Source organism: Piliocolobus tephrosceles, chromosome 9 (assembly GCF_002776525.5).
Source record: "Piliocolobus tephrosceles isolate RC106 chromosome 9, ASM277652v3, whole genome shotgun sequence".
NCBI classification, from domain to species: Eukaryota; Metazoa; Chordata; class Mammalia; order Primates; family Cercopithecidae; genus Piliocolobus; species Piliocolobus tephrosceles.
Genome location: NC_045442.1, coordinates 86,979,426 through 87,007,107, shown reverse-complemented (window position 1 = coordinate 87,007,107; position 27,682 = coordinate 86,979,426). Strand labels below are relative to the sequence as shown.

The 27,682-nt window shown below is 48.4% G+C and overlaps 1 protein-coding gene and 1 pseudogene across 2 annotated transcripts in view; one reads left to right on the top strand and one right to left on the bottom strand.

The window, feature by feature from the left end:
* The window catches only part of LOC111529800, a 712,005-nt pseudogene that overhangs the window by 202,329 nt on the left and 481,994 nt on the right, over window positions 1-27,682 (bottom strand). The window lies entirely within an intron of this gene.
* The window catches only part of ALOX5 (arachidonate 5-lipoxygenase), a 61,719-nt gene that overhangs the window by 23,003 nt on the left and 11,034 nt on the right, over window positions 1-27,682 (top strand). The window contains exons 4-7 of the mRNA XM_023196750.3: window positions 6,194-6,316; window positions 15,680-15,786; window positions 16,606-16,778; window positions 20,418-20,564. Of these exons, the coding sequence (XP_023052518.1) occupies window positions 6,194-6,316; window positions 15,680-15,786; window positions 16,606-16,778; window positions 20,418-20,564 (550 nt within the window). The remainder of the gene's footprint in view (window positions 1-6,193; window positions 6,317-15,679; window positions 15,787-16,605; window positions 16,779-20,417; window positions 20,565-27,682) is intronic.

The window sequence follows — 27,682 nt, the reverse complement described above, 5'->3', positions numbered from 1 at the left end:
TGGCTCAATGGCCAAGAGTGGCTTTTCTAGGAGTGGGAGGGCAATAGGTGGGGCATGGGCGTGTCAGGGGCGTTCTGCAGGTGCAACCAGGTAAATCTTGGTCTCTTCAGATTGACGTCACCTGGTGCATGCCCAGTTGGTCTGCACCCTCCCGGGCGCTGGCTGCCTTTTCGCGTGCGCGGGAAGAGTTGGTGGTTAAGAAGAACCCGGAAGTGCACCATCTTGCCTCCGTTCGTCCAAACAGATAGTATCCGTTTGTTACATATGTATAGCATTTATTATTTGTCTTCTGTTGCTTTTGCCACAGGAGATTTTGGTTCTTTATTTTATTAACTATGTATTGTTTACATCTATAACTTTTGGGTTTCCTACTTTGCTTAAGAAAGCCCTCTCCACCCCAGTGTTACACAAATACTTCCCCTGTAATTTTGTCTGATACTTTTATAATTTCCTCTTTGAGTTTGCACCTTTCATTCATCTACCTTTTTTTTTATTTTCTGGGTTTTTTTTTTGTTTTTTTTTTTTGTTTGTTTGTTTGTTTGTTTTGACACAGAGTCTTGCTCTGTTTCCTAGGCTGGAGTGCAGTGGCATGATCACAGTTCACTGCAGCCTCAAACTCCCAGGCTCAATCCATCCTCCCACCTCAGCCTCCCAAGTAGCTGGGGAGTATAAGTAGCATGGTGGGGAGCACCAAGTAGCATGGTGCACCACCATGCCCCACTCCTGCCACATTTTCATACATGCTGCAAAGTAGGGGTGGAACTCTCCCGGTAGCATCCCTTCCTGACTTGGATGACAGGGATGACGTCCTTCCTCCTGACTTGGATGACAGGGATGATGACACCCACAGTACAAGCTGGCATAGGATGGCAGTCATGAGCTCTGGAGTTGAGTGTCTGGGCTCAACTCACACTTAACCGGCACATTCTCCAGTCCTGTGAAAGTTGTTTAATCTGTCTGTGCCTCAGTTCCCTCAGCTATAAAATGGAGGAAATAACAGTCACCTTTCTAGCTACTCTACATGTAGCATTTGGTGTTCTGAGCAGGATATTTTTCTGTTTGCAAAAATGTTGCTGGGATAAATGTAAATTACTTGTTTCTTACATTTACTGTACATTGGTCTCTTACTGAATTCTTTCATTGGTTCTAATCACTTGTTCTTGTTTGTTTATTGTTAGTGAGCCTGGTTAGTTAATGTGCTCATATTATCTAAATGATAATAATTTTGTCTCTTACTTTCCGTTATCTACACCACTGATATTCTTTTCTTATTGCATGACTGGAATTCTCAAAACAAGTAGTGGTGGTAGTGATGAACATCGCTCTCATATTTTTGTTTCTTTGTTTACTATTATATTTGCTGTAGTTTTATAATGAATATTCTTTGCTGTATTTAGGAGTTTATTGATTCATTCTAATTTAATTTTTGTTCAGCTGAACTCGTTCAATTAATTTCCTCAGAAGGTCCATGTGTAGTGTAAGATCTGAGTCTGTGCTTGTCCTCCTGTGCCCCCACCCATCCCCTCAAAACAAATTCCCCTGCCCTCATTGATGACAATATGAGAGGCTTAGATGAAGATCTAAAAAAAGTCTGTATACACTTCAGTCTTCCCGTTTTCAGCATGACAAAGGAGAAATCTAATGATAGTTTGATTGTTTCTTTTCCTAGAGTTTCTGTCTCCCTCCTTCCCCCACTTTCTTCCTCTCTCATTCACTCTCTGCATCTCTTTCCTTCTCTCTCTCTTTCGCTCATGTTCTCCTGTCTCTTGGACATTTTAAATTTTAATCAGTATATACCTAGGTGTATCTTTTTGCTTTTTTTTTTTTTTTCCACCTAGGACTTGTCATTGAGAAAAATGATGAGATGAGTCTCAATCATTTTAGGAGACTTATTTGCAAAAGTTAAGGATGCACGCCCGGGAGACAGCTCTATGCAGCTCTATGTCTTTCTCTGAAGATGATTTTGAGGGTTCCAAATTTAAAGGGGAAAGGACAGGATATTGAGAAGTACGCAATTTTCATGTAAGAGCAGGGCAGGGGAAAATAGTCATTCATGCCTTTGTCTGGCTCAGTGAATCTGCATTTTTTAACATAAGATGATATAAACAAATGGGGCAGAGGAAAAATGCAGGGCATCTGCATTTTACATAAGAGAAAATAGACAAAATAGGGCAGGGGAACAATCAGATATGCATTTGTATCTGGTGGGTGACTGCGCTTGTAAAGATAAGCGATCAATTTGCATTGCCATGGTGAAATTTTAACAGTTCACTAGGAATTTCCTTGTGAGCAAAATATGGTGGAGACATGCAGCTTTTCATCATAGCCATCTTATTTAGGAACCAAAAGGGGGAGGCAGGTTTGCATGACACAGTTCCCAGCTCAACATTTCCCTTTGGCTAAATGAGTCTGGGGTCCTAAACTTTAATTTCCTTTCACAGACTTAAGATATTGAAGTATTTTTCAACTTAAGGAAGTTCTTTTATTTCTTTGATTTTTTTCACTTCTCCATATGTTACTCTCTCTCCTTTTGGAGCTCTTCCTCCTTGCTTATTACATCTGTATCTGACTTTCATGTCGGTTAATGAAAAGAGTTACACTCTGTGAAGTATTTGAAAAGATTTATTCTGAGCCAAATATGACTGACCAATGGCCCATGATGCAGCCCCAGCAGATCCTGAGAACATGCACGCAAGGTGGTTGGGGTACAGCTTGGTTTTATACATTTTAGACAGACATAAGACATCAGTCAGTACATGTAAGATGGACAGTGGTTCAATTTGGAAAGGTGAGACAACTTGGGGGAGGGGAGCTTCCAGGTCATAGGCAGATTCAAAGATTTTCGGATTGGCAACTGTTTAAAAGAATTATTATCTAAAAACTTGGAATGTCTTGGTTAAGATAAGGGGTTGTGGAAACAAAGTTTTTATCATGCAGATGAAGCCTCCAGATAGCAGGCTTCAGGTAGAATCAACTGTAAATGTTTCTTATCAATCTTAAATAGTCTGTTCTATCGGACTTAACATCTCTGTGTTGATGTGAATGCTGATCAGCTGTGCCTGAATTCCAGGAAGGAGGAGAGTACAATGAGGCATGTTTAGCCACCCATCCCTATTATGGCCTGAGCTAATTTTTCAGGTAAACTTTGGAATGCCCTTGGCCAAGGGAAGGGTCCATCAGTCACTTGCGGGGCTTAGAATTTTATTTTTGGTTTATATGTCTCTCATAGTTTCATTTATGGCTTCCATTTCTTTGTAGTTTTGCCCTGTATTGGGGTTACATGTTCTTCTATTTTGCACAAAGCACTTTCTGGCAAGTAGTAGGTGCTCCATAATTAGTTATTGAATGAACACCTTCTCTCTTCTAGGTGTTAATGAGTTTAGCTTAAACCTTTCTCCTTACATATTTTAAATTCAGCCTAAAAGTTTCTCTGTACATAGTGAACTGTAACCTAACTGGACATGTAAACAGACTGTCACCTACTCTCATAGCAAGTAACCAAGTCTCAGCCAATCACAGCAGCCAGACTTCAGCTACTCACAGTGGCCAGCTGTTCAAACTGGGCTCAAGTAAGGCAAGTGCTGAGCCATCACCAATCTGGCTCTTTCTGTACCTTATTTCCATTTTCTATACATCACATTCATTTTTCTGCCCATAAATCCTGTCCAACTACAAGGTAGCATCAAAGTCATTCTGAGCTGAATAAAATACCTGGGAATCCAACTTACAAGGGATGTGAAGGACCTCTTCAAGGAGAACTACAAACCACTGCTGAGTGAAATAAAAGAGGACAAAAACGAATGGAAGAACATTCCATGCTCATGGATAGGAAGAATCAATATCATGAAAATGGCCATACTGCTCAAGGTAATTTATAGATTCAATGCCATCCCCAAGGTAATTTATAGAGTCAATGACTTTCTTCACAGAACTGGAAAAAACTACTTTAAAGTTCATATGGAACCCAAAAAAGAGCCCGCATTGCCAAGTCAATCCTAAGCCAAAAGAATAAAGCTGGAGGCATCACGATACCTGACTTCAAACTATACTACAAGGCTACAGTAACCAAAACAGCATGGTACTGGTACCAAAACAGAGATATAGACCAATGGAACAGAACACAGCCCTCAGAAATAATACCACACATCTACAGCCATCTGATCTTTGACAAACTTGACAAAAACAAGAAATGGAGAAAGGATTTCCTATTTAATAAATGGTCCTGGGAAAACTGGCTAGCCATATGTAGAATGCTGAAAATGGATCGCTTCCTTACACCTTATACAAAAATTAATTCAAGATGGACCAAAGACTTAAATATTAGACATAAAACCATAAAAATCCTAGAAGAAAACCTAGGTAATACCATTCAGGACATAGGCATGGGCAAAGACTTCATGTCTAAAACACCAAAAGCAATGGCAACAAAAACCAAAATTGACAAATGGGATCTAATTAAACTAAAGAGCTTCTGCACAGCAAAAGAAACTACCATCAGAGTGAACAGGCAACCTACAGAATGGGAGAAAATTTTTGCAATCTACTCATCTGACAAAGGGCTAATATCCAGAATCTACAAAGAACTCAAACAAATTTACAAGAAAAAAACAAGCAACCCCATCAAAAAGTGGGCAAACGATATGAACAGACACTTCTCAAAAGGAGACATTTATGCAGCCAACAGACACATGAAAAAATGCTCATCATCACTGGCCATCAGAGAAATGCAAATCAAAAACACAATGAGATACCATGTCACACCAGTTAGAATGGCGATCATTAAAAAGTCAGGAAACAACAGGTGCTGGAGAGGATGTGGAGAAATAGGAACACTTTTACACTGTTGGTGGCACTGTAAACTAGTTCAACCGTTGTGGAAGACAGCAAGTTTATTAAGAGAGTAAAGCAATAAAGAATGGCTACTCCACAGGCAGAGCAGTAGCATGGGCTGCTTGACTGAGCATACTTATAGTTACTTCTTGATCATATACTAAACAATGGGTGGATTATTCATGAGTTTTCCAGGAAAGGGGTGGGCAATTCCAGGAACTGAGGGTTCCTCCCTTTTTTAGACCATATAGGGTAAATTCCTGATATTGCCATGGCATTTGCAAACTGTCATGGCACTGGTGGGAGTGTCTTTTAGCATGCTAATGCATTATAATTAGCATATAATGAGTAGTGAGGATGACCAGAGGTCACTTTCATCACCATCTTAGTTTCATTGGGTTTTGGCTGGCTTCTTTATCACAACCCATTTTATCAGCGAGATCTTTGTGCCCTGTATCTTGCATCAACGTCCTATCTCATCCTGTGACTTAGAATCTAATCTACTGATAATGCTGCCCAGTAGGTCTCAGCCTTATTTTACCCAGCCCCTACTCAAGATGGAGTTGCTCTGGTTCAAACACCTCTGACATTTTCACAGCTTAAGTTTAGTCAATAAGTAAACAAAAAGAAAAGCAAAATAAACATTTTTGAAAACGCAAATGCCCAATGCCACAGGGTAAGTTTCAAGGATGCCAGAATCTGAGCATGTTTATTGGATGCAGTGCATGGCTTGTCTTTGGGGAAGCTGTTTTGATTGTAATAGTCTCTAAACCTGCTATTAGCCAACAGGTGAGAGAGGGAAGCCTTTTAGCCATCTGTGTCTGGGTCCCTCTCCCAGGCCACCTGCTGCCTTGTCGTCCTATTGTGAAGGCATAGGAACTGTCCCATTTCCCCAAATGCCACATGCAGGACATGCATGCAGTCCAGGGCACACACTGACCAAGCTGGCAGAATGGTGGATGTCCAGGTTGGGCGTGGCTGGGCAGCCTTAACGCCTTCTACCTTCAGTGACTGGCAAGGCAGGCCTCTGCTGTTCAGTGTCACCTCTAGTAAGTGAGGTCTCCCTAGACTACCTTCAGAACTTTGTATGCAGTGGTGCGCACCTGTACCACTGTAAGCTCAGTCTCAGGGTTCCCACTCTGATGCTCAGGGCACAGCAAAGTTGGTGCCACTGGACTTTGGAAGAGGTCCCAGAAGCTTACTGGACACAGGGTCAGTGTCAATAAAGTCAATGTGTTGACTTTAATTGTGGGTACGTCAATCTCCCTGTGTAACACCGTCTGACAGTGTGGGCAGCCCTCAGCTGAAGGGGCAGACCAAAGGCCGACATTTAACCCAATTTCTTCTCCTTTCTCATGCTCAGATGGATGGAGTGGAACCCTGGCTTTCCCTTGAGCATCGATGCCAAATGCCACAAGGATTTACCCCGTGATATTCAGTTTGATAGTGAAAAAGGAGTGGACTTTGTTCTGAATTACTCCAAAGCGTAAGTTTATGAGAACTGAGGGACTCTGGGCAGCCCCTCCAGCGGCTGGTGCTGGGGCTGGGACCCTCACTCCTTTCTTCATGGGGCCCTTGGGTTGGGGGAACAGCCTAGCTGAGCCAAACGCTTTGATGATATGTTGGCCATAGAGTGGATTCTCAATGCACAATTGCAGGACAACCAGTATCTAAAAAAGTCACAACCTAGAGGACTCCAGACACCAGACATACATGTGTTTTTGGCCCAAAGCAGGGGCCTTTAGTTGGAATGCCTCCTCCCTGTCCACATCTCATCCCCTCTATGGCCACTTCAAAGGTGTGAAGGCTTTGTGTCCAGGCTGTGCTGGTAGATGGCAGGTGCTATGGTAAGAATGGCCAAAATGCCAGTGCTGATCTCATGACATACATCCCCTGTCCCTCCGTCACAACCCCACGAGGGAATCACAGTCATTGTCTCCATTTTACAGTTGAGGAACTGAGGAATACAGAGGTCGAGTACCTTCCTTGTCCAAGGCCCCCAGCTAATAAATGGCAGAGATATGGATTCTGTGCACTTTTGTTTCATCTGAATGTCTGCAGGGCTTTCTAAAGCTTGCCCAGGCTATCAGGAGACTCCAGGCTGCTTGTTAAACATATGGATCCCCTGACCCTACCCCAGGGGTAGTGGAGGGGGTCTTTAAATCTGCACATTGACCCTGTAGGGAATTGTAAAAATCATGTCAGTTTGGCAAACCCTAAATCCATGGTTCTGAAACTGGACTGACCCTTATGTAATCCAAAAAGTATCTGAGACAGGTTTCAATCAATGTAGAGGTTTATTTTGCTAAGGTTAAAGACATACATGGAAAAAAGGAAAACAAATCCACAGGAACAATTGGTGATCTCTGCTTTTTTCCAAAGATGCCTTTAAGGGCATCAATATTTAAAGGAGAAAAGCAGGCTGGAGGGAAAAAAGGGAGGGCATGGTCACATTACTGAATCCACATGTTGCAAAAGAAAAGGAGCAGGTAGGGGAATAGTCAGTTATGTATTCCTCTTGCACTCAGTACATCAGCACTTGATAAGGTGAACACTGAGAGCTACCTGTGGGGGGTTTTACCTTTTATCTGTAGCTATCTTAGTTCCTTGCATGACTCAGCTTTCAGCTTAATTTTTCCCTTTTGGCAGAGTGAATTGGGGTCCAAAGATTTTCATTTCCTCTTATACCTAGAATCCTCTGAGGAGCATTAGCACCTCCCAGTGCCAGGCCAACCCCACACCTACAGATGACAGTCTACGAGGGTGGGACCCTGGCCTTGGGTCTGCCCACCCAGCAAGTAGACGGGGCTGAGAACTCAGCCAGTCTTCAAAGCTTAAAATAATATTATTTATTCTAAACACTTTGTAGCTGTTTTGGGGGGTACAATCATCTATTTTAAGCTTCATGGCTATCCTGGGAGGTAAATAATATTATTGACCATTTCTAGGTGAGGAAACTGAGTCTCCAAGAGTCAAGGTCAAGGAGTTTGCCTAAAGTCATTTAGGCAGAAATTGGCAAAACCAGGATTTGAATCCAGGTCTGTTTGTGTCCAAAGCTGGGGCATTTTTCTCCTACCACAATCGGGGTCTCCTAGAGAGAAAAATTAAAACCAAACATCTGGATTGGTAATGCAGCAGCACCCAACATCTCCCTGGAAACATCATGGCAGTTAAGGGCTCACTTCCCTTCCCCTACTCTGAGATTGGGATTGCTGATCAAAGCCATGTAGCTTTAGTGGGGTAGGTCCCAGACCAGGATAGGACAAGCAGGACAGAAGGCCCCTATGAAAGAGATAGTTTGGAGAGGATGATAAGGATGGTGAGGTAGTAAGGTGGAGAGTAGTGCCACCTGGGCTTAGTAATGGTGGAGGAGGGAATGGAGGAATACAGGATGGATGGACAACCAAACAGATGGACAAGCAGATGGATGGATTGAGAGATGGATGATGAATGGATGGATGAAGGTAAAGAGGAAGGAGGGAAGAAGAGGTAGATGGTGGACGGATGGAGGGATAGATGATAAATTGATATATGGATGGATGGATTCATAGATGGATGGTGGGTGGGTGGGTGGATGGATGGATGGATGGAGGGATGGATGGATGGATGGATACTGAGATGAATGGATGGACAGATGGGTGGATGGATGGATTGATGGATTGATGGTGAATGGATGGTGGATGGATGGAAGTGTAGACAGAGAGATGGATGGATGGATGGATGGATGAATGAATGAATGGTGGAGTGAAGGCCAGACTGCCTTTCTTATGTCTGCTCAGTGTTTCTGAAGGTCATTGTCATCTCTGTATCTCAGGAGCCTCTGTATCTTAGCAGCTGTCACAGAATAGGTGCTCATTAAATCCTATTAAAATGAAAGTGTGACCCAGCTGGCCCTGAGTGCCCCTGAGTGCCAACTGGGTCACGCTCCATTTTAACAGCATTTAATGAGTGCCTATCCTATGGTATAGAATGTATCTGTGCACCTCCTTTTCATGTATCCCCATCATGGCTAACAACAGCCTAGATATATGGTTCCCAATCCTGTGTGTTTAGTGTTACAGACTCCATACTGCCCACTCTGCACAAACCGTGGAACGAGGCGCAGTCCAGCACTGTTATATTTTAGGGCTACTGGGGGATTCCAGTATATAGCCAGGATTAAGACCACTGGCCTGTATGCCTCCCTGGGCCTCCCCACCCCCCACATAAGGTTGCATCTATTTGCTGAGTCAAGTCCATCTGCTGGGTCCCAGGGAGTGCTTCCTCCTCTCCCAGCTCCACCATCTCTCCTGAGTGAGGGCAGGAGGATCTTTCCAGCTGCCTCCCTGGACTCCATCTCTCAAGACATGGGGAGGGCTCATTCTCAAGTGCATGTATAATTTGTTGGAGGCTCGCCCTAAAACGTAAATATAATTTCTTGGTTGGCTCAGCTGCAGGTGAGAGCCCAGATGTCTCTGCCCAGAAATGGAGACACATCCGTAGGGATGCGCCCGCCCCTGCCGTCTTTCGGGTCCTACATGCATAGGACGCTCCACCGTGGGGATCCAGCAGGGCTTTGCAGAGCATCTCTTGTCTCTGACCTGGCTGTTTCCTGTGCCACACCCGCCTGCCCCACTTCTTGGCTAAGACATGGATGAGGAGCCCCTTCTTGCAGAAGCTTCTAAAAGCCCCTGGCCTCAGTGAGGTCCCCTCCCCTGTGCCCCCCAGTGCCGCCCACCCTGCCCTCGGCCCCAGAAGTGCTGCAGCCCACGTTTCTCCACATCGTCCTGTCACTTAGCCCCTTGAGTGATGGCCTGTTGACAGGAGAAGAGCAAAGGAATCCTGAAAGGGGCCCTTCTGCCCCTCTTGGCGCAGCAGGCTGTACAGTAAGCTTAGCCCCGCCTCTGAGCACCGCCTCTGTGCCGGCACAGTGGATGGAGACCCTTGAGGTCTGCTGGGGAGAGAAGAGGTGTCCCTGCATTTGAGGAGCTGAGCCAAGGGGGCTGGACCACAAGGAAGCAGCTTAGAGGAGCCATTGTGGGGATGAGGGGTGCCTGGGAGAGGGCTCTGGGCCGGTGAGGGTCGGGGGGACCCTAGGGAAGTCATCTAAGTTCCCGGAGCATCAGTGTCCTCAAATGAACAATGAGACCCGGCCCCAGCTCCTCCTCAGGGTTGTTATGAGATTAAAATGGGACCGCATACATCAGACCCTCAGAGAAGTTTCTCCCTAAAGACAGCCTTAGTCTTCTCCATTCTTGGTTCAGGCCCTCTGGGACCCCATCTCCACCATCACACACCGGCCTAGGGCTGCACTCTTGGAAGGGCCCCTGCGCTTGCGGGGTGGTCAGGGGACCCTCGCTCCACCTGGGCGTTCTCTCTGATGGGGCCCAGGAAGGCTTTGCAGCCGTGGGCCATCTGTCCAGGTCTTACTGGGCCCAGGCAGAGAGGTACGTGGGACCTGGAGAATGGCACAGGGGATGGCAGTGGAGAGAGACTGTGGGCACAGGTGTGGCGAGGCCAGGCCGCCGAGAGCCAAGTGGTTTGCGAAATTTCCTGGTGGTGTGGAGGGAGGAGCAGTTGATGTGTTCACCACCCCACACCCTGTTTCCAGCCTGGAAGACAACTGCAGGGGGTGGCAGGGCTGAAAAGACAATGTCCCCGTTAAAGGAAATTGAGAAAGAGAGTTTCCTTCCTAGTGGGGCAGGACAGTGCAGATATGCGGCCGGTCCTGGAAGAGGTGGGGGCGAGGGGTGGGGGGCTCCCACACCCTGTTATTTCTCTCTATGAGAATGGGCGGGAGCAGCTCCGGAAAGGGTCGCGGAAGGAGCCACCCTCACCCCAGGACCCCGCCCTCCCCCCAGGACCCCAGGGGTGTCTTCCGGTGAAGGCGGCATAGGAAGCGCCAGTCTGTGCCGCAGTGTAAGTAGAGGCGCTATGAGCCCGAGTTTCCCACGCCCAGGGATAAATAGGGAGCCGTGACAGTCAAGCCGCGCCGAAGTTGCCCTGGCCGCCTTTGCGGTCAGGTGAAGGCACAGAGGCAGGGAGGCCGGGCGAGCGCCGGCGGACGGAGAGCAGGCCACTGGGGAGAGGCCGAGAGAGAACGCGGGGCGCCCGGCCCGGTGGGTCATTTACAAGGGATGCTGGGCACGAAGGAGGCTGGGGCGAAGTTGAGTCCAGGGGTTGGGTTGAGGGAGCTGTGCAGCGGCGCTGAGTGGAGAAGGTGACGAGGGACTCCTAGTAAAGGACGGGGGAGAGGGGGCTTGGGGGCAGGCAGAGGCCTGGGGGATGCGCTCTGTGGGCAGCCCCTCCCACCGGCCCTGCCCCAGCGCCACAGTCCGGCCACATGCCCTGTGCTCCAGGCGACCCAGCTACATGGATGGCAGCGTCCTGAAGGGGGATGAGGGGTAGGGAGTGGGTGCGGAGGCTCACGCCTGTAATCCCAGTGTTCTAGAAGGCCGGAGCGGGAGGATCGTTTGAGCCGGGGAGGTGGAAGCTGCAGTGATCTGCGCCACTGAACTCCCGCCTGGACAACGGAGTGAGACCCTGTCTCAAAAGACAAAAACAAAAGGCACCAGGGGTGCAGGGAAGGAGCTATAGTCCCCCAGGCAAGGAAGACTGCAGAGGGGCCAGGCCAGGAGATAAGGACCCTGAGCTCAGTGGAAGGGCAGAGTGCGTGTGGAGGAAGGGAGGGACTCACTAGCACCAGGAAGGGTGAGGGCCCAGGCTGGGTGTCGGGAGAAGTGATGGCGAAGGAAAGAGAGGCGGGAAGAGGAGGGAGCCTGCTGGCCTGGCATTGGAAAGCAAAGCGTGGGTTTGTATATGGGAAGAAGACCCCATCCCCTCTTATCGTCATCCCAGCTCAGAAACCATTTGGCCCCGTCACCAAAGCACTCATAGGAACCGCTTTTCCTGTGACACAAGTAGAATTCTCCCACTTAACTTCCCAAATGCTACCCTAAAACCTCTGAAATCCTTGGAAATTTTCAAAATAATCCTCTCCTATTAACTGATGCCTATAAAACGTACTGACTTTCATTAAATTTTGTTATGAAATCAGAGATGGGTCCCATTGTAAAATAAATTTGTTTGGAAAATGTAGAGGGGAAATCCCATCTAAAATTTAGACAAGGCTAGAAAATTTCAATGTTATTTGCTAAGGTAGCATCATATTGTTGTTAAAAAGGCATCATAAAATAAGACCAAGAGTTAATACAAAACATGAAGTCATGTTTCCCTCAACAAAAACGATCTGTTCTGTAGTCAAATTAATTTGGAAAATATTGCAACCTCTTCAGCAGTGTTTGTCAAAGTATAGCTTGCGTCAGAATCCCCTGGGGCCCTTGTTAAAATCTGATGGCTACACTCACCCCCTAGTGTGGGTTAAACTCAGTGCCCACTGGCAGGAAACTGAAACTCGTGGCTGAAATCACCGAGGAGGCCTTCCTTGTTAAACCTCTGGCTGGGGACAGCTTGGTTTCCTGGCTGCTTCTGAGTAACTCTGGCACGCAGTTCCTCCTAGCCACCTGCTGTGCCTGGAAGGGGGCCAGCCCTCCTCAGCAGGCTTTGCCCCCGCTCTGCACAGCACAACTGTGGCATGAAAAATGGAAAAGCTATTAGCAGAAGGAAAAAGCAGGGAGACAGAGGTCAGGTGAACCTCCATGGCCTTGTTAAAGGAAATTGAGAAAGAGAGTTTCCTTCGAGTGATGAGGAACAGTACAGAAATGAGGCCGGTCCTGGGAGAAGTAGGGGCGAGGGCTGGGGCTCGCCTGGCACACGGCCAACAGCTGGTGCCCAGTTTGGACCACAGTTTGACACAGGAGAAAGCTGAAGGTTCAGGAGAAAGCTCGGTCACCACCCCGAGACCAGGTGATCAAGGTGGCTGTTACCTGCTGTGTGACCTTACCTGGTGCCCTCTCTGGCCTGCAGGTTCCTTCTTTTTACAAAAGCGGATCTTTGAAGCCCTGAATATTCCAGTTATCTGTAAGGATATAGAAATATTTTGCCTCTAGATGACACGCAAATATGTTCCTCCTAACTTCACTTCCTCCTGGATCTGTGGCTTCCTCTGAGAACTGCCACACCCACCCTGTTTTCAGAGCAAACCTGTTTTGAGGTCAAACAGACCCAGCTTGGGAGATGGTGACTCACTCCTGGTTCCTCCAAAGAACAGGGGTGAGCGACCACCTGGGACCTCAGGCGCCCCAACACAGGACCTCTTTCTGGAGCACCATCTGGTGCTGGGCCATCTTCAGGCCCTACAGGGCTCTCGGGGCTTGGGAAGGACTCTCATCTCCCAGAAATAAGTTCTTTTCCCCACCCAGACTGACACCAGATGCTACAGTGAGGTTTACTCCTCTAGTTTGACAAGCGTTCCTAGCCCAGGACACTCAGCTGACAAGAGGTGCTGGGGGAGGAAGGAGGCAGCAAGGCTGAAAGAAGCTTCTCTGGGTATTCTGCTGCCTGGCTGCTGGTCGTAGCCTTGGTGAGGCCACAGCAGCCTCCCTGGAAGGCTGCAGCAAGAATCTGGGTAAAAGCCCCTTCTTCCCCATGAGGGGCTGGATCCAAGTGAAGAAGGTACCAGAAGGACTGGAAGATGATGCTGGCATTATTCGACAGCTCCAGGTTGCTGTAGCACTGAGCACCTACTGTATGCAGCCCATCACAAAGCCGGCCACACTGCCCAGACTGTGCCATGGCAACTTCCAGCAGTACACCCTCTTGGCCACCTGCAGGCTGCTTTTTTGTCCTGACACATGAGGAGGAAAAAACAGTTCTCACAAAGGCTTCCAGCCTTGTGGTCCCAGTACCCTCTCCTGAGCATCATGGCCTCCTTGGAGACCCAGGGTGGCCAGGACAAAGGAGAGAAGCATTTGCTAAGCTAAGGAAGAATGGAAAGGGATTGCTGTTCTGCCTGGATGCACCCCTAGGCCTGGCAGGGCAAGCAGGAGAGACCCCCAGTGTCTCCTGCTTATCCTAAGAGATCCCCCCTGTGGTTGCTCCAGTTTGCTGCCTTCATGCATGGTCACAGGGTAATTCCCCTGGTACGACAGAGCTGGGATGTCACCAAGCCCTGTGTCCCATCAGCCAGGCTCTCCCCAGCCTCCATTCTCTGATTCTGCTGGATCAGGAGGATGTGGGGTGGTCCCTGACTCCCCAGATTTCCCCATGACAATGTGTGTGTGTCTACAGCTCAGACCCAGCCACACTCCGCCTGAGAAGTGGGGGATCCTGGCCACGTAGGGCTGCCTCCTTGGGGGTGGGCAGGAAGAGGAGCCACTGGAGGAATGCCCCGGGCACAATCCCCTTCACCAGGTGAGGTCACCTTTTAGTCCACGAGGCGATGCTGCATGAGCCCCTCTGGACACTAGGAGGCCTGGGCTCAAGGCTGAGTAAAGGGCAGGCATGACCGTGCCCTCAGCATGCATAGGGCAGTGGGCACCGATTCACACACATGAGTTTGCACCTAAGCTGCAGTAAGAGCTACAGAGGAAATGAACAAACAGCATCACTCCAGTGAGCCCTCCAGACACACTCACCCCATATGCGCAGTAGGAGAATGGCATCGCCTATTGGGACAGCCACATCAAAATACCACAGACCAGATGGCTTAAACTGCAGACATTTGTCTCTCACAGCTCTGGAGGCTAGAAGTCCAAGATCAGCGTGCCAGCCAATCCACTTGCTGGCGAGGGCCCTCTTCCCAGCTTGCAGATGTCTCTCTGTGTTCCCATAGTATGGTCACGTGGTAGAGGAGAGATGGGGACAGGGCATGAATAAGCCCTCTGGTGCCTTCCTTTTCTTAGGAGGATGCCAATCCCATCATGGGTGCCCCACCCTCGTGACCTCATCTAACCCTAATCACCTCCCAAAGGCCCCACCTCCTAATGCCATCACACTGGGGGTCAGGGCTTCAACATGCGAATTTGGGGGGCACAATTTAGTCCACAGCAGAAAAGAAAGGGGCACCGAGCATTCCAGCCTGAAGGAAACAGATGTGCAAAGGCCCAAGGCAAAGGCCTGAGCTCTGAGGGGCAGCCAGAGTCAAGGCTGAAGAGTGGACAGTGATTGAGCACTGACAGTGGGGAGGAAACAGGCTAACTTGTTAATCTCCGTCTTTTGTGTGCCAGAGAGAGAAACCGAGGCAGCCTGTGTCATGGTGAACACTGGGCAGCATTCCCACACTCCTGTGCTGCACCCTGCAGGGCAATGGAGGAAGCCTGGGAAGCCTCTCCCCTCTTTTCCAGCTCTCCTGGACCCGTCCCACACCCTGCCTCCTCCAGGAAGCCCTGGGGGTTGCTCACACACACATCTCACTCCTTGGTACCTACAACCTGCATTCTGAATTTAGCAAGCTCTGGCCTTGGGTTTCTATTTCTCGTCTTGTGCAGTGAGCATTTGGAAACTTCTGTCCTCAGCACCAAGCATGGAGCCATTTAGCAGAAAATAAATGAGTTTTCAAGTCAGTTGAACTGTTCGTGTTCCCAAAATCCAGGCAACACAGTAGAGCAGCTGAATCTCTGTTCCTGGAAGCTTTCTCAGGGACTGGCCCACTGAGTGGGGGACAGCAAGTGCCTGATGAGTGAATGAATGAATGAATGAACACATGTGTGAATGGAATTCAAGGCACTGCAGGCTATTCTGGAGGGTACTGGCCTGTCTCTTTGACAGGTGAGGTGCAGCAGGAACAGCATCCCGTATAGATGCCAGTTTCTATCCTGGTTCTGAAAAGCCAATCACCTTTCTCTGCAGAGCTGCCTGGGGCCGTGGGGGGGGGCGGTGTTGTGAGGACCTCTGAGAGCTCACTGTGAAGGGGCTCTGCAGAGGGAGGCATGGTTGGTGTGTACAAGGTGACCTCTCTCCTGGTCTGCAGGATGGAGAACCTGTTCATCAACCGCTTCATGCACATGTTCCAGTCTTCTTGGAATGACTTTGCCGACTTTGAGAGAATCTTTGTCAAGATCAGCAACACTATTTCTGGTGAGTGTGCCTGTGGGGGCTCTAGTGGTGCTGGGGACAGGGGATGCTGCTCTTTTGTCTGAGATTTACCACGAAATTGACAAGGGCTTTCCTGCCTGCTGCAGCATGTGGGCCTCGCTGCCACCATGCCACCCTGGCCGGCACCCCCTACACTCCACACTGTGGTCACACTTGTGCCCAGTGGTTTCTCCTCCTCAGATATTCAAGCTCCAGCACCCTCAACCTCATTTCACCATCAAAATCTGAAAAGTATCAGAACTTTTTCTTGGCACAAATCAATCATTTGTGCTTCTGACCAGAGCAAAGGCAGAACTTGGCTTGTGTTTTAGGCATTTACACGAAAGCAACTTTGGGTTCCTTTGGATTAGGATGTGTTTGGTGAGAGCACTAGCTTTATAGTGGCCAGTCATGGCATGGGAAGGACGTTAAGGAGGCAGGAATGGCTGGACAAGAAGAGGTGCTGAAATCAGGACATGGGGAACCAAACTTGGAAAACTGCCCCCAGGGACTCTCCTCCACGCCCCTCCTTTCATCCTGGACTATCCATGCTGGGCTGAAGGACCTGAGTTCATGAGAGATGGGTGCCCCGGGAGGCTTCTGAGCCACTAAGGGCCAGCTCAGGGATGATGAGATGGTGCCACAGCCTGACCCAGTGATGGGCAGGGGGCAGCAGTTGGAGCTGTGCCCATCCAGGGAGCACTTGGGGGAGGAGACCAAGCAGGGACTCTGCTCTGCAGAGGTCAGGTGAGGTCAGGAGGGCCACGGCCCTGGCTGCCCTCTGCTCAGAGCTCAGGGTGGGCCTCGCTTCTCTCCTGGTAGAGCGGGTCATGAATCATTGGCAGGAAGACCTGATGTTTGGCTACCAGTTCCTGAATGGCTGCAACCCTGTGTTGATCCGGCGCTGCACAGAGCTGCCGGAGAAGCTCCCGGTGACCACGGAGATGGTGGAGTGCAGCCTGGAGCGACAGCTCAGCTTGGAGCAGGAGGTCCAGGTAGGGGTTGATGGGCTGGGGAAGTGGCCAAGGTCACAGTCTGTTAGGTGGAAGCCACTTCCTCCTGGCCAATGCTCATAGACCCCCAAGACACTAACTGCAGGCCCATCTGGCCTAGAGCAGCTGCTTCCTTTTCCTGGCAGCAGTGTCAGCCAGGGTCCTGGGCATTATGCAGACTGTCTTGTACAACATCAGAGGAGGGATTGCGTGGAATGTTTCTCCATGATGCTCGAGTCTGGGAACATAATGTCAATATTTTCACTATCAGTATCAATAATTACAGGAGCTATCCTTGATTAGGGGCCTGTGGTGGGACAGGCATTGTGACAGGTGCTTTATGTACATAGTCATCAGTTATCACCCACCTTGCAAAGGGGAGAACACTGGAGAAAGAAGTAGATCTTGTGTGAGAATAAAAAAGGGGCACGAGGAGAAACCCAACAGAACGTTTGGCTTTCTTGTTAGAAATGCTGCTGCCTGTGCTCCTGTCGCACCCTCCTCCCCACCCTCACCTGCAGACTCAGCTGCCTACGGCTGCAAGGCTGACCTAGTCTTGAGACAGAAGTTCAAACCAGCTCCATCTGAATCTGGTGGGGCTCAGCAACAGGTGCTAGCCCATCAGCCTGCCTCTTCCCCATGGAACCAGTGTGATGGGGCCTTCTGCCACCCAGGCCCTGCTGCCTGTCCCCAGGTGTCCAGGTGGCCTCTGCTGCTTCCAGTCTTTTAAGCTCAGCTTACCCTGGGGTCCTAGTTGGAGAGGGATGGTTGGTGCCCTTTAGAGATAAACCTACAGCCCCAGTACCTGGCCCATCTGAATCTAGAGGGTCACCCACCCAGCTGAAGTCCCTGGACAAGTCTCCTGCCCCAGTGCAGGCAGTGCTTCCTAACCTCCCCCTCCTGCACCCAACCAGGCCCAGAACACTTCCTGGTCATGTGAACAGCTGACAGTTACAATCCCCCATACACTGAGACAGCATCTGTGTTCCCGAGTGGACTGAATTGCTAGACTTAGTAACATTGATTCAGTGGCTATAGGTTTCAAACTTCAAGTCAGAGATCATAGAGATCAAGCCATATAGAATCCTAGAATTGGAAGACTCTGAGCAGCCATCTGTGCACCCAGCAGCCAAGGAGTGGCCGTCCTCAGCACTTGGGCAGGGCAACAGCCTCCCACAGGGAGTCCTGGCCACCTCCAGGGCACATGGGTTATGGGTTGCCTTTCCTTTGAGCTGACCTACCCCTCACTGACTAGACGCTTTTTGTTTGTTTTTTGTTTTTGTTTTGTTTGAGACGGAGTCTCCCTCTGTCGCCCAGGCTGGAGTGCAGTGGCCAGATCTCAGCTTACTGCAAGCTCCGCCTCCCGGGTTTAGGCCATTCTCCTACCTCAGCCTCCCAAGTAGCTGGGACACTGACTAGACTCTTAACACACACACCGTCCCATTTCCTACACACCAGCATGATTCTTAATCCCCACAGTCATTCATGCTGCCCATCTGGCAGCACCTTAGTGATCTACAGCAAGCTTGCGGCCTACTAAAAACGCCTACATTGTTTTGTAAAATGTGCAGTTATTTTCTGGAACATGAATAGGGAAATCGTATCCCTGTTGTTGGTATTGATTCAGTGTTACAGCTCAAGTTTGTTTGAGTTCTTAGTCTTTGTATTTGGATTCTTTGGTTTCAGATTACAAAAATCAACTCCATCTGGTTTAATCCAAGAACGCTATTGGCTCAGGCAACAGTAAAAAGCAATGCTAACTCATTTGGGACCAGACCAGGGCTCAGATCATCCCCTGCACTGTCTCTGTCTCTCCATGTCTCAATCCTCTGCCTCTGGTGGATTTTTCCTTAGGAGGGTTTCCTTACCTGGAGGTAAAGAATGATCGCCAGCAGCTTCAGATTTACCTTCCACCAGCTTAGCAAACACCACCCACTCCCAGCAAGAAAGACCCTGTTTCCTAACACTCCCAGCAGATGTCTTAGGCCATCCTCAGGCCTCGCTGATTCTGTGAGCCCGTGCCCACGGCCAGGAGAATGGAATACGCTGACCAGAGGGGACAGGGACTCTAGACAGGCAAGATCTCCAGTGTCAGCAGCAGAATCCTAAAACGTCAGAACTGAGAGATAGGCCTGCCCCTCGTTTTCCAGAAAGATGCAAGGGAGGCCTGGAATAACAGAGAAATGGTGCAGGCAGTGGCCCCAAATCCCAGGCCTCCTGTTCCCAGTATCACGTTCACCAGCCTGGGTGGTCTCAAGATTGGATTAGCAGCCATTCCTTCTGGGTAGAGTCTGATGGTCACTTCGGCTGTCAAAGTCCAGCTGTCCAGCCGTCGTCCTAGAAGGCAAGACACCAATGTGCCCGACCAGCCCGAGGGTCTCCACCTGCCTCCCTCCCCAACACAAGGTGCCCTGAGCGCCTCGGCTGGAAAAGTCCCCGTTTCCCCGCCCCACCCCCCGCCCCCTGTCATCGCGACAGATGCTCAGAGCTCATCCCTGGTGTCAGACGACACAAAGGAGGAGGGCGGTGGCCAGGCTCCGAGCTCCCGCCGTCCTGGGTGGGTGGCTTCGTCCTGGGTGGGTGGCTTCAGTCCTGCGTGCCGCCGAGCAGCCCGGGGTCCTGCGCGCGGGCGCGATCCGTGAAGCTGTAGCGGGGCGCTCTGTACGTCTCCAGGCGGAGTAGACCCCGACCCCTCCGCAGTCGGGGCCCTCACCCTTTCCGTCATCGCTCAGGAAACAGAAAAGGCTTCAGAAGGAGCGGCCATACCCCCGGCCTAAGCGCTGCGTTCCCGGCCCAGCAGGCCTGCCCTGCACCTGGCGTTCCTAGGGGCCCCTCTTCGCAGCCGTCGCCCTCCTCCCATTTCATGGGCACGCTTGTTGTGTGTCGAGGGGTGTTAATCCCTACAGAAAAGGGCATGGATCCGAGGGTCAGCAAGCCCGACGAATTTACACCAATGACCCGCCGTGTTGCCAGTCTCAGACCAGGGCACAACACGCCAGCCCTGCAGACCACCCCCACCTCCCCAGCCACTGCCCCTTCCCCCTCTGCTTCTGCAGCCCCTCTCCCGCCATACACTCATTCCCACCCCCACAGACCTTCCCTACCTCCTGGAGACCCCCCTCAACCCCTGTAGATTCCCCTGCCCCTGCAGAACCCCCTCTCCCTTCACCTGCAGCCTCCCTACCTGACCCGGTGGGCAGCCCTGCCCTGCTTCCTGTCTCTTCCTCCCAAGGGAGATCCCTGTCCTGGCTCTGACTGGGGTTGAGTTCCCCCAGTTTTGACCTCTGTGTAGAGTGCGGCAGCATCATTTTTTGACATTTAACTGGTCACATCTATTTCACCTAACCTCTCCTTTCTTCTTATAATGTGACACTCAGTGCGGTCTCTCATCTTTCCTGCCAGTCAAGCAGGTTTCAGACACTACAAATGCAGAGTGAGCTGCTGCCATTCCTTCACCTTACCCCGAACTACCACAACCTGTGAACACCCTCCATGTGAATCAATCAGCCTTTGACACATTCTAAACTCCGCTGAGTCGCAGGAAAGGGAGAGGGGGCCCCAGAGATCATCACTCTTTCCTCAGGCCTGATTTTTGGCCCATCTGCTTAGCCTGATTTTGACACATCTCTCTGCCTTCTGCAGCAAGGCAACATTTTCATCGTGGACTTTGAGCTACTGGATGGTATCGATGCCAACAAAACAGACCCCTGCACACTCCAGTTCCTGGCCGCTCCCATCTGCTTGCTGTATAAGAACCTGGCCAACAAGATCGTCCCCATTGCCATCCAGGTAAGCTGCCTCCAGGCACACCTTTCTGAGCAGCTCAGTACTCCGTGATCCAGGGCTCCTGGGTGGCTCCGTTCACACTCCAGCTCAGGAAGCTATGTCTTGAAAGACACTAGGGCTTCCTGCCGGCCCTGAGGTGAGCTGTCCATAGGGGCGGAGGGGGCTGTACTCCCCAAGGCACACTTGAGAAGCCCCTGGCCAGTGGAGGCACACTGTGGAGGACCTGCGCTGGGATGATATTCTTCACTCTCCACCCAGCGCCTTGACCAAGGGCCCCCAGTCAAGGTGCTGCCGGGAGCCAGGCAGGTGAAACTGTGGCCTGAGCTGGAGACCAAAACCACTGAGGGGCACCGTGGGTGCTGGGGTCAGGAACCAGGCCAGTCCTGGTATGCCACCTTTGATAATGATGTGAGTTTTTACGTCCACCTGAGATGAGGGAGGAGGAAGAGGGAGACCCTGGATGAAAGGCATGTGGGCACAGGGCTTTGTCTCTACCTGTTCCTGGCACCAGCCTGCTGCCAATCTGGGAGCTGGTGTGCAGACAGCAGGGACCAAGGCTAGGACTGGACTGGGCATAGGTCCCTGGGGGTAGGAAGGAACTGCACAGAGGATGCCGTGGGAGACTGGCAGATGAGCATTCAGCAAATAATGTCCATTAACTGGACCTTGGGAGCTGTGGACACAATAGCAGCTAGATAGGTCAAGCACCAGCCACATGCCAAGGCTGTCCTACGGGTTAACCTGCACAGTCCACAATCCTTCACCCTTGATTCTAAATCTAAAGAATCTGAAAATTGCTGCATGTTTCAATACTGTGCAGCAAATTCATTGTTTGTGAACAAACCTTCTTTGAAGCAATAGGTAAGGTTATTTAGAGCCTTTTTCCCATTCAATGTGATATGCATGTGGATCACTGCAGAAATACTGCTCTGTTTGATTGTAAAATAGTATGTTGCCCTAGACCTGGGGTGGGAGGGGGTACGGCACATAATGAAGTATACCCACTGCTAAAATCCTAACAATTCTGGATTCGGAAGCACATTTAACCACTGGGGTTTTAGATAACCTATCTTTATTTGTGTAACCATCACCACAACCCTCCCACGTAGTGGGCTTTATTGATGTTGATCATTTTACCCAGATAAGGAAACTGAGGCACAGGTGCCCACTGCCAGCCACAGAGCTAGGATTCAAGCCAGGTCATCTGACTCTCTAGATTCCAGGCTCCCCATGGTCTCCCAGGGGCATGTGCCCTCAGAGGAGCTTCCCGTCTGTTACCAGAGAGAAGCCCTGTGCCAAAGAAACTGAAGCAGTAGGTAAAGGGACAGGTGACCTAAAAGAAGATGAAATTTCTGCCAGATCCCTGGAGATCCCAGGCACCACCGATGGTGCCTTCAAAAGCTTGGCTCACAGAGACCTCTTGGAGCAGCCTGGAGTCAGGGGCCTAGCTTAAATTCCAGCTCAGCCACTTGCTGACAGGCTGTGGGACCTTGAGAAAGCCACAGACTGTTCCTGGGTCTCTTTCTTCTTCTGAAAATGGAAACTTCGCAAACTATAAAGACCCAAGCAAATGAAAGAGGATAGTAACTCCAAGATCTAGTTCTTTGAAAGGTCCAAAAAATAATAATAATAACCTCCTCATGAGGCTGACGGAAAAAAAGAGAGAGAAAAAAAAACATATTCAAGATTTGGAATAAAAAAGGAGTCATAAAAAGAGTAATTATATTGTCATGAGCCATGGTGGTGCACAACTGTAGTCCCAGCTATGTGGGAGGCTGAAGCAGGAGGCTCACTTGAGGCTGTAGTGTGCTATGATCACACCTGTGAATACCCACGGCACTCTAGCCTGAGCAACATAGCAAGACCCCGTCTCTTAAAAAAGAGTAATTATGATTATATATTCTTTTAATGAGAGTAATATGGCAACACATTTGAAAAACTAGAGGAAATGGATTAAAAACCTAGGAAAAGATAAATTAGAAGAAATTGTGGAAAATAGGCCAATTTCCATATAGTGATTGGAAACAGACCCACATGGCGAGCAGCTGAGTCTCACCCAGCTACTAAACAGCCAACATTTCCAGAGCTCTTTTTTTTTTTTTTTTTTTTTTTTTTTATGAGATGGAGTCTCACTCTGTCGCCCAGATTGGAGTGCGGTGGCGCCACCTCGGCTCACTGCAAGCTCCGCCTCCTGGGTTCCCGCCATTCTCCTGCCTCAGCCTCCTGAGTAGCTGGGACTACAGGCGCCCGCCACCGCGCCCGGCTAATTTTTTGTATTTTTAGTAGAGACGGGGTTTCACCGTGGTCTCGATCTACTGAGCTTGTGATCCGCCCGCCTTGGCCTCCCAAAGTGCTGGGATTACAGGCGTGAGCCACCGCGCCCGGCCCAGAGCTCTTTATTAGCCCCAAATTGATCCTATAAAGCTGGCATAAGCTTAGTTCTGAAACTGGACACAGGCAGACTTCAAAAGAAGGCTGAAGACCAATCTAAGTATTAAATAAAGATTGAAGAGAAATCTAAGGGTGATATTAGCAAAGTGAGTGCAGCAGTGTATTAAATGGCTATATGTAATAACCAAGCAGGGCTTATTCCAGATATTTCAATATCAAGAGAGCTACCACCATAATTTATTATACCAGTAAGGATAAAGTTTATGATTATATCAATTCACACTAAAAGTGAATTTAATAACATTTAATAGCCACAACAAATAAAAATAGGAGGAACCTTACTTTATATGATAAAGATAGCTAATATCAAAAAGGTGCAACTCTAGGCCGGGCGCGGTGGCTCAAGCCTGTAATCCCAGCACTTTGGGAGGCCGAGACGGGCGGATCACGAGGTCAGGAGATCGAGACCATCCTGGATAACATGGTGAAACCCCGTCTCTACTAAAAAATACAAAAAACTAGCCGGGCGAGGTGGCGGGCGCCTGCAGTCCCAGCTACTCGGGAGGCTGAGGCAGGAGAATGGGGTAAACCCAGGAGGCGGAGCTTGCAGTGAGCTGAGATCCGGCCACTGCACTCCAGCCCGGGCGACAGAGCGAGACTCCGTCTCAAAAAAAAAAAAAAAAAAAAAAAAAAAAAAGGTGCAACTCTAATGCCATTTCCATTAAAATAATAAATAAGAATGCTGATATCGCTGTTTTTATTTGACATTATTTTAGAGGTCATACCACGTGATAAAACAGGAAAACAATCAATAAACATATTGTCAAAGAACAGGCAACATTATCCTTTCTGGTAATGCTATGGTAGACCTAGAAAACATAAGAGATTCTAATTTTTTTAAAAGCTACTAGATTTAGTAAGTTCATTTGGCAAAGAGTTTAGATAAATATATTTCTCAAAAAAAAATAGCCTTTCTCCATACCAACAATAAAATATAACATCCATATAAGGAAAAACTATAAAGTTATTATTATTATTATTATTATTATTATTATTATTATTATTATTATTTTGAGATGGAGTCTCGCTCTGTCACCCAGGTTGGAGTGCAGTGGCATAATCTCGGCTCACTGCAACCTCTGCCTCCCGGGTTCAAGCAATGATCCTGCCTCAGTCTCCCAAGTAGCAGGGATTACCATGCCCAGCTAATTTTTTGTATTTTTAGTAGAGACGGTGTTTCACCATGTTGGCCAGGCTGGTCTGGAACTCCTGACCTTGTGATTCGCCTGCCTCAGCCTCCCAAAGTGTTGGGATTACAGGTGTGAGCTACCGCACCTGGCCAACTATGAAGTTATTTTAAAGGATATACAATGAACTCTTAACAGTGATTTGATACTGGGGAGGAAACTGTATATCATAATAATGTCAGTTCTACCAAATTCTATTATAAAAACTTAATGCACTTTCAAGTAAAATTTCAGCCAGAATTTTTTATCTTTCTTGGTGGAGGTGTGGTGGTGGTGAAGAGGAGCTAAAAAGGAGAGAAAACAATTTAAAAATTGAAAGATTAATATGGAAAAAGAAATCTGGCATAGTCAAAAATTTTTTGAAAAAAATAAAAACCACATAGGCAAGGCAACCAAGTCTAAAAAAAAAAAAGAAAAGAAAATTTAATAGAAAAAATTAGGTATGGTGGTGCATACCTGTAATTCCAACTGCTCAGGAGGCTGAGGTGGGAAGACGGCCTGAGTCCAGGAGTTCAGGCTGCAGTGAGCCATGAAAGCTCCACTGCACTCCACACTGGGCAACAGAGTGACACCCTGCCTTTAAAAAAAAACAAAAACAAAAACAAAAGAAAACACAGAGGGAACACTTTCCTTGCTGGATTTGTAAGGTTACTGTTAAGCTGTGCTTGAAAACAGAGAGAACTGGGGGACAGTATAGAGTAAGATCCAGAAATAGACCCCCCTACAGAGGAATTTAATGTATCACAATGGAGGTTTTTCAACTCAGTGAAAAGGGGATATTATTTTAATGGTGCTATCACACTTTGCATAAGAAGAAAATTAAGTTGGACTACTCTGTCATGCCATTTACAGAAATAAATCTCATCATGTAGAGTTGCTTAGAAGAAAAAGAAAAAAAGAAATTCAGATGAAATAAAAATTAAAATGAAAAAAGTAAATGAATTTAGAAAAACTATGCGGAGACTCAGAAGACTTTTAGAAGGAAAGGGAAACCAAGAAGTTAGAAGGGGAAAGCTAAGCATATTTGATTGTGTAATGTTTTAAAGCTTGAATGATAAAATAAACCATAAACAAAGCCAAAAAGCAAAATAGAGATTGGGGGGAATAACTGTAACAGAAGTGACAGCTAAGAAATGCCTATCTATGACATACAATTCGCTCCTTTACATTGACAGGAAAATACAAATACTCCAGTGGAAAAATGATCAGAGAATATGGATAGGCAATTCACAAAAGAAGAAATGTAAATGGGCAACCAGCATATGGAAAAACTCCTAATTCACCTGTAGTTAGGGAAATGCAAATGAAAGTTAACAATAAGATATCATTTCTAACCTGTCTGGTTGGAAAAACAAAGGGGTAACTCCCAAACACCAGCAAGGATAGAGCCCCATGCACTGCCCATGAATTGTTGCAGCCTGGCAGTGTTCATGGGATAACTGGTGGGCCTGGGCAGCCCAAGGTCAGAGCTTGGGCCAGCACCGGAGCAGATCCCACAGTACCTGCTGTACCAGGTGCACATTGGAGTGGGTGGTCAGAGGATCCTGGGGTTGGGGCTGTCGTGGTGAGGACAGTTGTGTTACTGAGCTGGACTGGGGTCTGCTTGCCCAGTGCAGCAAAACAAAACACTGAGATTGGGATAGAATCTAGAACACAAGGCATTTATTGCGGGGACCAAAAAAGGAGAATTGGGCAACTTCCTTTTAAGACTGGAACTCCCTGATGGCTTGCAGGTAAGCGTTTTTAAAGGCGGGGTAAATTTCAGGAAAGCAGAAGTTAACAGACAAAATCATTAATCAATACATGGAGGGCACACATTGGTTTTAGCATAAAAGGGCAGGATATCTTGAAGTGGGGTGGGCTTCCAGGTCATAGGTAGATTCAAAAATTTGTTGTTTTGCGGTTGGTTAAGGAAGAGAAGTTTTGTTTAAAATTTTGAGTTACCAGAAAGGAATGTTAGCTGTGGCTTGTAGGCGGGACTTCCCCCAGGCCCCCCAGGAAGAAATTTAGAACAAAGAGCCGCGCTCAGAGTTCAGGCCTCAGCTCCCTCTTCTCTGAGGTCTCTGTACCAGTGGATCCATTTGGTGGGGGTCCGGGTTTCTGAAAAACAACTCAGAGTCACGAGTTCAGGTGTTCTCTTTAATTTCCAGAGGGAACCAAACACCCCAGGACTCTGGCTTCCTTGGCTGTTGTTTTAGGCTGCTGTTATCCTCTTGCTTGTCAAGTTGCTCATTTACTTCTCAGGGCTAGCTGGGTGCCTAGAATTTCCCTTGAAGGAACTCAGAATTTTCCATCATTTCTATGCCTTGTTGGGGGGCTGGGGGGCTACAGTGCCCTAAGAGGAGGCCCCTGCTCCATCTCAATTGGAGGGGCACTGGAGGGGACTTTATTGTTTAAGTGTTCTGACAGCCAGTAGCACTGAACAGGTGTGCACCAGCAGAGTGAACCTGTCTGAGAAACAGTAGGGCAGGCAGTGTCTACTCAAAGAAAACACCCCCACACCCCCAAGGCTCAGCCTTCGCTAGCAGCCAGTCAGCAGAAATGAAAGCACAAATGTGGGCAGCAGCAGGAGCATAGTTTGTGATGGGGGAAAAAAAATTGAAAACAGTCTAACAGCAGAAGAGGATTGAGTGAGTGAGCCCTTCCATGTCCTCACCAGAAAACGTTGTAGCATCTTTGAAAGGAATGCTTTAGTTCCCTCCCAGCTGACCTGGAGGGGTCTCCACAATGAGTTAATAAAGTGGAAAAACAAGACACAAAGGACCAATAAAGAATACGTATCTGTCATATACAAATAGCTCCTTCAAACTACTAAGGCAATGGGCATGGTCTGACTTATGTAAAATGAATGCAAGGATGCAGCAGGCCTACTGTGCTGGCATGGGAACACACGGACGTGGTGTCACCAGGTAGGAACACAGTAATGGCCCAGTGGGGGACAGGTGAGCAAAACAAAGAGACAGATACTGATTATAATCATATTCAGTTGATGGAAAATTGGACAGATAAATGTGCACACATGCAAAGACCTATGAAAGGAGGCTCCCCAGAATTTAGTGGTTATCACTGGGGGCTGGAAGATGAGATGATGTTTTCTTTCTTTCTCAAGCTCTCCTGTCATGACTCGAATTTCTTTTTATAATAAGCACATATTCTTTTCTAATCAGAAACGTAAAGCTACTTCCTTACCCAAAAAACAAATTTAAGAAACACAAATTGCTCAGAGCAAGTTCTGGCATCCCATGGCAGGCCAAGATCCTGGACAGGAGTGGGAGGATGTGAAGGATGGGTTTGGGAAGGCCCAGCTCAGTAGTACAAGAGCTCAAGGGGATGGGCAGGTGAGGCCTGGCCAGGCCAGGAGGTGAAGAGGCAGAAGGCAGAGTGATGGGCTGAAATAGGCAGAGCACTGGGCCCATCCTCATTCAGCTCTTTTTTTACTGGTCAGAACAGTTTTATATATATATATATATATATATATATATA